The sequence below is a fragment of the Nerophis ophidion genome, linkage group LG04, assembly GCF_033978795.1.
Source record: "Nerophis ophidion isolate RoL-2023_Sa linkage group LG04, RoL_Noph_v1.0, whole genome shotgun sequence".
In the NCBI taxonomy this organism is placed as follows: Eukaryota; Metazoa; Chordata; class Actinopteri; order Syngnathiformes; family Syngnathidae; genus Nerophis; species Nerophis ophidion.
The window spans coordinates 36,231,680-36,244,808 of record NC_084614.1 but is presented as its reverse complement, the minus strand read 5'-3'; the positions used below and the strand labels follow the sequence as shown (position 1 = coordinate 36,244,808).

The following is a 13,129-nucleotide window of genomic DNA, read 5'->3' as shown; positions in this document are numbered from 1 at the left end:
GTGGCTAATAGTGTATATATATGTCTTGTTTATTTACCAGTTTACACATTCCCAGCTGAATATCAGGTCCCACCCGTGACTCCTTAAAATTGCGTATTTGCAGCGACCAGGGCCTGAAGTTAACTTTTTTGGCCACCAGCCAAATCCACCTGCCAAAGGGGTTTTTTACCAGCCCAAATATCTGTGCCTAAAATAAAAGTGAAAGACTCAGAAAATGCATAAGAATGGTTCTTGAACTTGTACAGAATACACATCAAAGTGCTGTCGAGTTATTACCCTAACTGTAATCCATTCCACTGTAGTGTCATTACATATCACTGTCACTGTGCTGTACTTTAGTTATCTACTAACGTTAAAGCAGGTTGGTACTTACTCGCACATCCACACGTAGTCAGAGAAGGGTCTCATCTTCTTTCCAATTGCGTGTACGTTCCGAAACAGGAGCTTCATCCTCTCCAACTGCGCTGTTTTTATTGAGTCAGTGCCTTGACCGCAGCTGTCAGCTCTGAGGGAGCCGTCTTCCTCACTTTTCTGCTGATCGTTTGTTTGCAAGTGGCTTTTTGAGGACTTGTGGTCCTTAATTGCCTCTAACTTTAGGTTTTTTGTCCCAATTACAAATAGGTTTGATTTCGCTTTCTCTGAGCCATACATACGGCAATCCTGACAGTACATAGATAGATAGATAGTACTTTATTGATTCCTTCAAGAGAGTTCCTTCAGGAAAATTAAAATTCCAGCAGCAATGTACAGAGTTGAGATCAATTTAAAAAAAGTAAAATGTAAATAATGGGGGTTTAAATGGAAACAAAATAGAGAAATATTACAATAAGAATAAAAAATAAAAAGCAACAATGGGAATACAAATATAACAGTAAAATAAAAATATAACTGTTAGGTTTCTTCTTTCTTCACTCATCTTCAATGAATACTCCAGTTGTATATAAAAGAAAGATGATGGTTTATTTTAAGGATGGTTCAGTACAATGCCTCACAGCACCGGGAAACAAAACATCGGTAACTGTGGAAAATAGAACACAACTTCATCGCGCTTCTTTCTGTGAGTCTCTCGTATACTCTCGCACGAAGTGAACCGGAAGAGATCACGTGATGATAACATGGACGAGCCGGCACTACCGTATTTAACCTATTGGAGGCGCATAACAACAACGGCAAGCCTCTCTTCCCATGATACACAGAAACAGCATTAATAACAATGAGATCACATTTACTCAACACCCCCCCTTGATCTCATGACCATGAAACAGTGAAACACATTAGTTTCCCAAAAAAAATAATTTGAATTTGTCAAATCTTGACTCTTGAAGTAGGTTTGGTTAAGATGTCTGCAACCATGTCTTCTATAGGACAGTAGACCAATGAAATTTTCCCTTCAGTGAGTGCCTCACGAATTAAATGATATTTGACATCAATATGTTGGACCTCTGTCTATTAACTGGATTTTTGTTCAGTACTACTTTCTGTTCAGGAGTGCTTCTAGGTTTGCATTCTGACATGCCAAACCTTTCAAGCATCTTTTGTATGTACATCTTTTGATCCATCTTGATTTCATTCTGTTTCTGTTCAAAAGGAATACCCAGGAAATAAGATATCTTACCGAGGTCTTTCATGTTGAATTTGGCTTTCATTATGTTTTTGAATTGCTCAAGTGCTTCTTTGCTACTTGCAGCAATGATCAGGTCGTCCACCCAGATGATGACAATGACTGTTTCATTTTCTGTTTGTTTTCGGTAGAGACAATGATCAGATAGGTTTCTTTTGAAATTGTTTTGCTCTAAATGATCATTTAGAAGTTTGTACCAATTTCTTCCAGATTGTTTTAGGCCATAGATTGATTTCTTCAACCTAAATACTAGTTTTTCACCTGTGTCCGATGTTTTCTGAAAACCTTTTGGTTGTTCTAGGTATATCTTTTCATCAATGGGGGCATGTAAATATGCCGTTTTCACATCCATCTGGTGGACGGTGAGGTCATTTTGGGCAGCTATTTGCATCAATGCACGCACAGAAGTAATGACTGCGGTTGGTGCAAATGTTTCTTGATAATCTATACCTTCAGTTTGACTGTATCCTTTGGCAACATATCTAGCTTTGAAAAGCTGTGCTTTCTCTGTGTTTTCTTTGAGGGCATTAACCCACTTTCCGCCTACTGCATTTTTCCCTTTTGGTAATGTTGTTAGTTCAAATGTTTCATTTTCTTTGAGAGATGCTAACTCGTCTTTCATGGCTTTTTCCCAGCTGGCTGCCTCTGATGACATCAGGGTGTCTTTGGGACTCCACACACTGTCCTGCAACAGTGATCAATAACGTCATGGCTTTCATTGATATCAGCAATATTTGTTACATATTCCTCCAAGTATTTTGTAGGAACAATTCTCTCTCTCTTTGGGTAACAACCTCTTTGTTCTATCCTAGTCTCTACGTTAGTTGTGGCATCATCTAACACCACCTCTTCCTCTACTTCGAGAGTTTGTGTTTGGTTGTCAACATCATTTTGAGGTACAGTTTGACTTTCGAAGCTCCCTGATTTTTCTGACACAGTGTCAGGTAGTTTGGATTCATTGCTTTCCCAATCTGGAATGTCCAAGTCATACGCATTTGTTTGTGTGTCTTTTTCAGCAGTGTTCTTTTTGGTGAATTTTACCAGTCTGTGTTTTGACACTTTTCTTGACTGTGGATCATAGACCAAGTATGCTGGACTAATTTTACTATAGCCCACAAATACTCCTTTCTCACACCTTGGTTCAGGTTTCTTGTGAGTGTGAGTGTATGCGTAACACTCTGAGCCAAACACCCACATTTTTGAAATGTTGGGCTTATTTCCAGTTAGCATGAACTATGGTGTGTTCTTTGTTCTGTCATTGTAACATCTCTTCCGAATATGGGCGGCACTTTTAACAGAATAAGGCCATAATGTTTTTGGTAACTCTTTTTCTAGGAGCATACACCTTGCCATTTCAAACAGTGTTCGCCACTGTGTTTCAGCTGTACCGTTTTGATGAGGAGAATAAGGTGACGATGTTTCATGTCTGATACCTTTCCCTCTCAAAAGTGTTTGAAAATCGTTTCCAGTGAACTCAGTTCCATTATCTGAGCGCATATATTTTACGTTGCCATATGGGGAAACGTCTGCAATGAATTTCTCTGTCGCAAGGGTAGTTTCACTCTTATTCTTCAAGAAGTAAACAAACACTGCCCTTGAATAATCATCAGTAAATGAGACTGAATATTTATGCCTATCTAATCCAATGGGGTGAATGGGGCCGGCCAGGTCAGTGTGCACCAGCTCTAGGGGTGCACTAGCTTTGACATCAGGTAATTTGTTCCTAGTGTTAGTGAATTTTCCTTGTGTACAAATGTCACATTCTATATTTGCATCTCCTGTAACTGTCATGCCTGTCACCACATTTTGAAGCTTCAACACATCATTCACATTGCAGTGCCCCAAGATCTCGTGCCATGTTTTCACATCACAACATAGATTCACTTTGTCTTTTGACATCATGTCATGCAGAGTCATCGTATGGTTTTTGATGGTTTACCGTTTTGAGGTAGTAAAGTCTCTCGTGTACTTCTAACTTGAAGGTGTTTCCTTCTTTCGTGATGAGCCGGTTTTGTCCTTCTTTGAAGATCACTTGAGCTCCATCAGTCGTGGCTGCTTTCACCGACATGAAGTCTTGTGGGTAGATTGGGATGAACAAGGCGTTCTTCAGTGTGACGGGGACACTTTTCCTCTCCGTGTTGCGTAGAAGAACCACTGCATCGCCTCTCTTCAGCGCCACGTTGTTCTTCCTTGTTCCATCAGCCAACTCCATGTAGTGTTTGTTTGGGTTAAAAGTCTCATCAAATCGTGTAAATTTGCTCTTCTCAGTGATTATGTGTGACGTCGCCCCACAGTCCACCATCAGTCCATTTTGTTTGATGCCGTCTGGAAGCACCAAATGACTGGCTTGGAACACAAAGGAGGTGCCACTTTCCTTTGAATCTTCTTCATTCTCCATAGTTTGTTTAGCAGAGTCAGGCTTGGTTTTTCTTCTGCACGTCTCGTCTGTATGTGTTGTGCTTCTGTGGTAGTTGCACCACTTTAGTGTTGTTTTGTGTGGACAATTTCTCGCAAAATGTCCACGATTCCCACATCCATAACAGGTCGCTGACACTATGTCCTCTTTCATTACGTTATCTGATTTTGGTTTGTGTTCAAATTTCTCTGTCTCTTCGTAGCTTCGTAGTTTGCTCTTGAACTCCACAAAAGTCACTTCATCGTTGCTCTGTGTCATGTGAATGACGAATGGTTTGTATGGTTCCGGTAAGCCCCGCAGAACCATAGCAATGCTCAACTCATCGCTTATTACTTGCTTTGTATTTCTTAGAGCAGTCACTATCTTTTCGGCTCTAATGATGTAGTCTGTAATAGTTTCTTCTAAAACTTTCTTCAGGGAACACAATTCGTTGTACAGGGAAATAATTCTTGGCTTACCATCACTGGCATAATGGCGCCGTAAAATGTGTAGTGCTTTGCGACCATCGTCGGCAGCGTCTCTCATCACCAACGACAGACTTTTGTCGTCTAGAAACTGGATTAGCTCTGCAAAGCATTCTGCATTCTTCTCTGGGTCCACTTCACCAGAGAAAAGTATTATGTCCTTTAAACGTTCAAGTCTCATGTGACCAAGAAATTTTACTTCCCAAAGTTCGTAGTTGTCCTCGTTTCCATCGAAGACCAGGGGCTGCCATCTTCCTCCCGTTGCATGTCTGGGCTCATAACCTGTTAGGTTTCTTCTTTCTTCACTCATCTTCAATGAATACTCCAGTTGTATATAAAAGAAAGATGGTTTATTTTAAAGATGGTTCAGTACAATGCCTCACAGCACCGGGAAACAAAACATCGGTAACAGTGGAAAATAGAACACAACTTCATCGCGCTTCTTTCTGTGAGTCTCTCGTATACTCTCGCGCGAAGTGAACCGGAAGAGCTCACGTGATGATAACATGGACGAGCCGGCACTACCGTATTTAACCTATTGGAGGCGCATAACAACAACGGCAAGCCTCTCTTCCCATGATACACAGAAACAGCATTAATAACAATGCGATCACATTTACTCAACAATAACAAGACAAACTAGGCAGTAGTGACCATGTTATGAAAACGTATTGCACTGTTATTGTTTTGCATCCCCTGTCATCCTTGTAGCCCCCGCCCCCCGCCCCAGAGAGGAGTTGTACAGTCTAATGCCGTGTGGGACAAAGGAGTTTTTGAGTCTGTTGTGACGTCGTAGATTAGCCAGTCGCGAAACTTGCCATCCCCGCTTACTTTCCACTTCGCACTAAAACTTTTTTTTTTTTTCCAAATCGTCCTTCTCGTCCTCCTTTGGTTGGCCTGTTAAAGCCGGCGCCGGCTTCTTAACACCAGCGATACGCCGCCACATTTTGGTTTTAAAATACCAAAAAATGGCGCGGGGGCTTGCTTAGAACACACAAAAAACATAGGCTACCTGATTGGTCAACAACACACAACACTTGTTTAGTGTTGTGTTGTCTTATTGGCTACCCGCCAATGTGGCAGGTAGATTGACAGTTTCATCCACCAATCACAAAAGCTACCCGCATTTGGCGTGTGGGCAGGTGCCAATTTCATGCCCTGGCAGCGACACTCGGAGAACTTGGGTGCGTTTGTCACAATATATATAAATATACACGCAAGCACTCACGCTCGCACACAATATATATATATATACACACATATACTGAAATTTTTAGGTGACCATATAACTGCCGACAAAACCTGACAGTTACAGCTAAACCACCAGCAGTTTGTCAAAGCACACTTTAATGATCAATTTGTTTTTGGTGGATAGTTTTTTTTTATTATTTAACATTGATAATAGGATGTTTTTCATCATTATCTATGTGGCCCCCAATATCTTGTGCGTATACATAGAAATAAAATATTGAAGTTCCAATAATTACAATAATTGATGACATTAAGAAAAAATACTTTAAAGGGGAACATTATCACCAGACCTTTGTAAGCGTCAATATATACCTTGATGTTGCAGGAAAAAGACCATATATATTTTTAACCGATTTCCGAACTCTAAATGGGTGAATTTTGGCGAATTAAACGCCTTTCTATTTGACGCTCTCGGGGCGACGACGTCAGAACCTGACGTCACCTAGGTAATAAAGCCGCCATTTTCTCAAACACATTACAAACACCGCGTCTCAGCTCTGTTATATTTCGTTTTTTCGATTATTTTCTGGAACTTTGGAGACATCATGCCTCGTCGGTGTGTTGTCGGAGGGTGTAACAACACTAACAGGGAGGGATTCAAGTTGCACCACTGGCCCAAAGATGCGAAAGTGGCAAGAAATTGGACGAAATTTGTTCAAAATACGAGGGTGTGGGAAAAGCCGACGAAATGGTCAGTCGTTTGTTCCGCACACTTTACCGACGAAAGCTATGCTACTACAGAAATGGCAAGATTGTGTGGATATCCTGCGACACTCAAAGCAGATGCATTTCCAACGATAAAGTCAAAGAAATCTGCCTCCAGACCCCCATTGAATGTGCCGGTGTGTCTGCACATTTTACCGGCGATGCTAGGGCAGACATGGCACAGAGATGTAAGGATAACCTGCAGATGCATTTCCAACGATAAAGTCAACTAAATCACAAAGGTGAGTTTTGTTGATGTTGTTGACTTATGTGCTAATCAGACATATTTGGTCGCGGCATGACTGCCAGCTAATCGATGCTAACATGCTATTTAGGCTAGCTGTATGTACATTTCAAACTATTTACATCCAGTGTTTCCCTTCACCCATATTTAATGCCAAACAAACACTTACCAATCGATGGATTTAAGTTGATCCAGTGTCACAAGATGCGAAACTTCCGATCGTTGGTCTGCACATTTTACCGGCGATGCTAGGGCAAACATGGCCAAATAGCGTCAATAGCTATTCGCTCTATAGCTTCAGTTTCTTCTTCAATTTCGTTTTCGCTATCTGCCTCCATACTCCAACCATCCGTTTCAATACATGCGTAATCTGTTGAATCGCTTAAACCGCTGAAATCCGAGTCTGAATCCGAGCTAATGTCGTTATATCTTGCTGTGCTATTCGTATTGGGATCACTGGATGACGTCACAGGAAAATGGACGATGGCTTCACAGATAGCGAAAATCAGGCACTTTAAAGCTTTTTTTAGGGATATTCTGGGATGGTTTAAATTTTGAAAAAAAAAATCAAAAAATCAAATAAGCCACTGGGAACTGATTTTTATTGGTTTTAACCCTTCTGAAATTGTGATAATGTTCCCCTTTACACAATGTACAAGCAAAATAAATAAAAAATCCTTTAAATAATGCAGACAAAAGGGAGCATCATCGTTGTTTTATTGGAACACTCTGTCATAAAGTGATCCACAAAGCGCGTTGCCTTGTGTCAACATTTTTCTGTCACTCACAGTCCTACAGAAAATGTTACTTTCAGTCATCTCATCCTCTTCCATCACTTCTTCATCTTGACCGAGAGCCTCAGTTTGACCTCTTTTAGGAAAATGTGTGTGAGCTGCTCACTACTCTCCTGGGCGATACGTGCTATCACCTGGCCTCCAGTGCCAATCGCCATCCTCTAAAGAGCAAAGGCAGTACATATTATTTATCTTCTGTTACCATATTTAGTAACTTGGCAACTGCAATAGCAAACATAGTTAGTTATACATAATAATCATAATAAAAACTGAGCATTATCTTTGTAAATCCAACATTTTTGATACATCTTTGTAACTAAACCATACAAGAGTTGTTTAGAGGAAGTGAATAGTAATAATAAACTACAATATGCTATTTCAGAAGAAACTGCAGATGAGTACGGGAAAACTGAAGCCGAACTAAAATGCTCAAAGTTAGCGCACCAGCCAGATAGCTTTAATAAACAAAATTACTACTCTTATGCAAGTATCAGTAAAATAAACTTGGACAAAAAAAAGCTACAATGCTAACATTAACATGTAGAAAGTTGGCATGCGTCAAGTACCCAATTATATAACTCAGGTGTATGCCTGCAAAGTTTGTTATAAAACTTAGCATGCTAAAATGCAAACGTTACCATGCTAACAGTTGGCATGCGTCAAGCACGGAATTATTTTGACTGTAAAGTGTGTACCTGCAAAATCAGCTAAAATAGTAAGCATGTGTCAAGGATCAGTTATACAGTGCATCCGGAAAGTATTCACAGCGCTTCATTTTTATTTATTTTTTTACATTTTGTTAAAAGGAATAAAAAAGGAATACATTCATTTTTGTCTTTGAAATTATACAGACATTATGTGTGAATGTTTTTTTAAAGTGCATATTTATTAAGTTTAAAACATAAAAATAAATCACACGTACATAAGTTTTCAGAGCATTCGCTCAATACTTTGGCAGCAATTACAAACCCTGTTTCCATATGAGTTGGGAAATTGTGTTAGATGTAAATATAAACGGAATACAATGATTTGAAAATAATTTTCAACCCATATTTAAATAAATATATGCTACAAAGACAACATATTTGATGTTCAAACTGATAAACCTTTTTTTTTTTTTTTCAAATAATCATTAACTTTAGAATTTGATGCCATCAACACGCGACAAAGAAGTTGGGAAAGGTGGTAATAAATACTGATAAAGTTGAGGAATGCTCATCAAACACTTATTTAGAACCTCCCACAGGTGTGTAGGCTAATTGGGAACAGGTGGGTGCCATAATTGGGTAAAAAAACAGCTTCCCAAAAAATGCTCAGTCTTTCACAAGATAGGATGGGGCGAGGTACACCCCTTTGTCCACAACTGCATGAGCAAATAGTCAAACAGATTAAGAACAACGTTTCTCAAAGTGCAATTGCAAGAAATCTGGAGAAATCACTCCACGTAAGCAACATGGCCGGAAACCAACATTAAATGACCGTGACCTTCGATCCCTCCGACGGCACTGTATCAAAAACCGACATCAATCTCTAAAGGATATCACCACATGGGCTCAGGAACACTTCAGAAAACCACTGTAACTAAATACAGTTCGTCGCTACATCTGTAAGAGCTCTACTATGCAAAGCGAAACCCATTTATCAACAACATTTAGAAATGCCCCCGGCTCCTTTGGGCCTGTGATCATCTAAGATGGACTGATACAAAGTGGAAAAGTGTTCTGTGGTCTGACGAGTCCACATTTCAAATTGTTTTTGGAAATAGTCGAAATCGTGTCATCCGGACCAAAGGGGAAGAAGCAAACCATCCAGACGCAAAGTTCAAAAGCCAGCATCTGTGATGGTATGGGGGTGCATCAGTGCCCAAGGCAAGGGTAACTTACACATCTGTTAAGGCACCATTAATGCTGAAAGGTACATACAGGTTTTGGAACAACATATGCCAAGCCACATTAAGCACGTGTTACACTTTTATTTTTTACTTCGTAAAAAAAAAAGAGTGCAGGTACTTTCCTGGTCTGCCTGCAGTCCAGACCTATGTCTCATCGAAAATGTGTGGCGCATTATGAAGTGTAAAATACGACAGCGGAGACCCCGGACTGTTGAACGACTGAAAGTCTACATAAAACAAGAATGGGAAATAATTCCACTTTCAAAACTTCAACAATTAGTTTTCTCAGTTCCCAAACGTTTATTGAGTGTTGTTAAAAGAAAAGGTGAACGCAGTGGTGAACATGCCCTTTCCCAACTACTTTGGCAAGTATAGCAGCCATGAAATTCTAAGTTAATTATTATTTGCAAAAAAAAAAAAAGTTTATGAGTTTGAACATCAAATATCTTGTCTTTGTAGTGCATTCAAATGAATATGGGTTGAAAAGGTTTTGCAAATAATTGTATTACGTTGAATTTCCCCAGGGATCAATAAAGTACTTTTTATTCTATTCTATTATATTTACAGCTAACACAATTTCCCAACTCATATGGAAACAGGGTTTGTCCAGCCTCAAGTCTTTTTGAAGGAGTCTAATAGAGAATTGTACTCAAACCAATGCTTGTTCAATTTTTTGGAGTGATTGATGTGCGTATGTCAGTGTGCATGCACCCTCTGCAGGTGGTGAAAAGTTCCCACGCAGGCCTGTAAGGGGCAGGAGAACGCGGGCGCATCTTGGGCAGTCAATCAATCAATGTTTATTTATATAGCCCTAAATCACAAGTGTCTCAAAGGGCTGCACAAGCCACAACAAAATCCTCGGCTCAGATCCCGCATCAGGGCAAGAAAAAACTCAACCCAATGGGATGACAATGACAAAGCTTGGAGGGCACCACAGATGTCAGAGCTACAGCATTCCTCTGTAGAGAGAGGAAAACTTTCCAGAAAGACAACCATCTCTGTAGCATTCCACCAATCAGGCCTGTGTGAGATTTACTGTATTTTAACTAATTCTTCCCCAGCGTCCACCTTTTTCCCACCTTTTACAAAGCGCCTGCCTTTAAGTGGCGACCCATCACTGTTCCTTTTCTGTCCACCTGTACAATGTTTTTTGTCTAATCTTGGATGGGTTTGTGGTGAAAAGGAAATGTTGTAGTACTTGTAATGACAATAAAGAGCACACCATGATGTAGCGTATATATTTTTACAGAGATAAAAGTGACACATTTCCTACTATAGACAACTATAGAACCAACCATCCATCAATCCATTTTCTACCGCTTGTCCCGTTAGGGGTTGCAGGGGGGGGCTGGAGCCTATCCCAGCTGCGTTCGGGCGGCGTACACCCTGGACAAGTTGCCACCTCATCGCTTGGCCAACACAGATAGACGGACAACGTTCACACTCACATTCACACACTAGGGCCAATTTAGTGTTGCCAATCAACCTATCCCCATGTGCATGTCTTTGGAGGTGGAGGAAGCCGGAGTACCCGGAGGGAACTCACACAGTCACGGGGAGAACATGCAAACTCACACAGAAAGATCCCGAGCCCAGGATTGAACACAGGACATTCGTATTGTGAGGCACATGCACTAACCCGTTTCACCGTGCTGCCCAACTATAGAACAAATTATAAATAATAATAACCTATCCACTGCTTACACAACCTAACCTCGGTTCTGGCCTCCTGCTCAACTACAGGCTGGTATCGCACCTCCAGTTTAGCTCCAAAAACCTGGAAATTTTTCTCGCACAACAGCTGAATGAATACTTAGCGTCTAACAATATTTGTGGACCCTTCCAGTTGGGTGTTCAGGGCAAATCATTCTACTGATAGGCCCTCGCAAAAGTGACTAATGATTTGTCCAAGGTGTACCCCGCGTACCAACTGAATGCAGCTGAGATAGGCCCCAGCCCCTCTTGCAGCCCGGAAAGGAATAAGCGGTAAAAAATGGATGGGGTGGATGGATTTGTTGTTAACTATTGATGCCATTGCGCCATCCATGTTGCTGCTACTTGATCTCAGTGCTGCTTTTGATCCGTTAATCATAACATTCTATTAGAATGCATTAAATCATGTGTCGATATGTCAGACCTGGCTTTTTTTTACTTAACTCGTATCTCAATAAAAGGATGCACTGTATACTAGGGCTGCGAATCTTTGGGTGTCCCACGATTCGATTCAATATCGATTCTCGGGGTCACGATTTGATTCAAAATCGATTTTTTTTTTTTTTTTTCAATTCAACACGATTCTCGATTCAAAAACGATTTTTTTCCGATTTAAAAGGATTCTCTATTCATTCAATACACAGGATTTCAGCAGGATCTACCCCGGTCTGCTGACATGCAAGCATAGTAGATTTTTGTATAAAGCTTTTATAATTGTAAAGGACAATGTTTTATCAACTGATTGCAATAATGTAAATTTGTTTTAACTATTAAACGAACCAAAAATGTGACTCATTTTATCTTTGTGAACATATTGGACAGAGTGTGTTGTCAAGCTTGAGATGCGATGCAAGTGTAAGCCACTGTGAATCTATTGTTCAATTTTTTTACTTTTATAAATGTCTAATGATAATGTCAATGAGGGATTTTTAATCACTGCTATGCTGAAATTATAACTAATATTTATACTGTTGTTGATAATATTCATTTTTGTTTCACTACTTTTGGTTTGTTCTGTGTTGTGTTTCTGTATTCTCTCAATTGCTCTGTTTATTGCAGTTCTGAGTGTTGCTGGGTCAGGTTTGGTTTTGGAATTGAATTGCATTGTTATGGTATTGCTGTGTATTGTTTTGTTGGATGGATAAAAAAAAATAAATCAAAAAATTATATTTTTTTTAAATGAGAATCGATTCTGAATCGCACAACGTGAGAATCGCCATTCAAATTCAAATCAATTTTTTCCCACACCACTACTTTATACCCCGGAGTGTGTTAAGATAACATACAGAGTCCCACAGGGTTCTGCTTGGCCCTGCCCTACCAAGAATATACAGGACTGTCTCAGAAAATTAGAATATTGTGATAAAGTCCTTTATTTTCTGTAATGCAACTAAAAACATTCTGGATTCATTACACATCAACTGAAATATTGCAAGCCTTTTGTTATTTTAATATTGCTGATTATGGCATACAGCTTAAGAAAACTCAAAAATCCTATCTCAAAAAATTAGAATATTTCCTCAGACCAAGTAAAAAAAAAAAAAGATTTATAACAGCAAAACAAAATCAAACATTTGAAAATGTCAATTAATGCACTCAGTACTTGTTGGGAATCCTTTCGCATGGATTACTGCATCAGTGCGGCGTGGCATGGAGGCAATCGGCCTGTGGCATTGCTGAGGTGTTATGGATGCCCAGGATGCTTCAATAGCGGCCTTCAGCTAATTTGCATTATTGGGTCTGGTGTCTTTCAGCTTCTTCTTCACAATACCCCACATATTTTCTATGGGGTTTAGGTCAGGAGAGTTGGCAGGCCAATCGAGGACAGTAATGCCATGGTCAGTACACCAGTTACTGCTGGTTTTGGCACTGTGAGCAGGTGCCAGATCATGCTGGAAAATTAAATTATCATCTCCATAGAGCTTTAAAACAGATGGAAGCATGTACACAGCTGCATTGACTCTGGACTTGATGAAAAACAGTGGACCAAAACCAGCAGCTGACATGGCTCCCCAAACCCTTGCTGACTG

General features: G+C 40.0%; 2 protein-coding genes across 2 annotated transcripts in view; one reads left to right on the top strand and one right to left on the bottom strand.

The window, feature by feature from the left end:
- Nucleotides 1-13,129, top strand: part of fam222ba (family with sequence similarity 222 member Ba) — a 157,927-nt gene that overhangs the window by 10,362 nt on the left and 134,436 nt on the right. The gene's annotated exons all lie outside the window — the stretch shown is intronic.
- Nucleotides 7,402-13,129, bottom strand: part of eral1 (Era-like 12S mitochondrial rRNA chaperone 1) — a 35,244-nt gene continuing 29,516 nt past the window's right edge. The window contains exon 11 of the mRNA XM_061897986.1: nucleotides 7,402-7,656. Coding sequence (XP_061753970.1) covers nucleotides 7,534-7,656 — 123 coding nt within the window. The 3' untranslated portion in view covers nucleotides 7,402-7,533. The remainder of the gene's footprint in view (nucleotides 7,657-13,129) is intronic.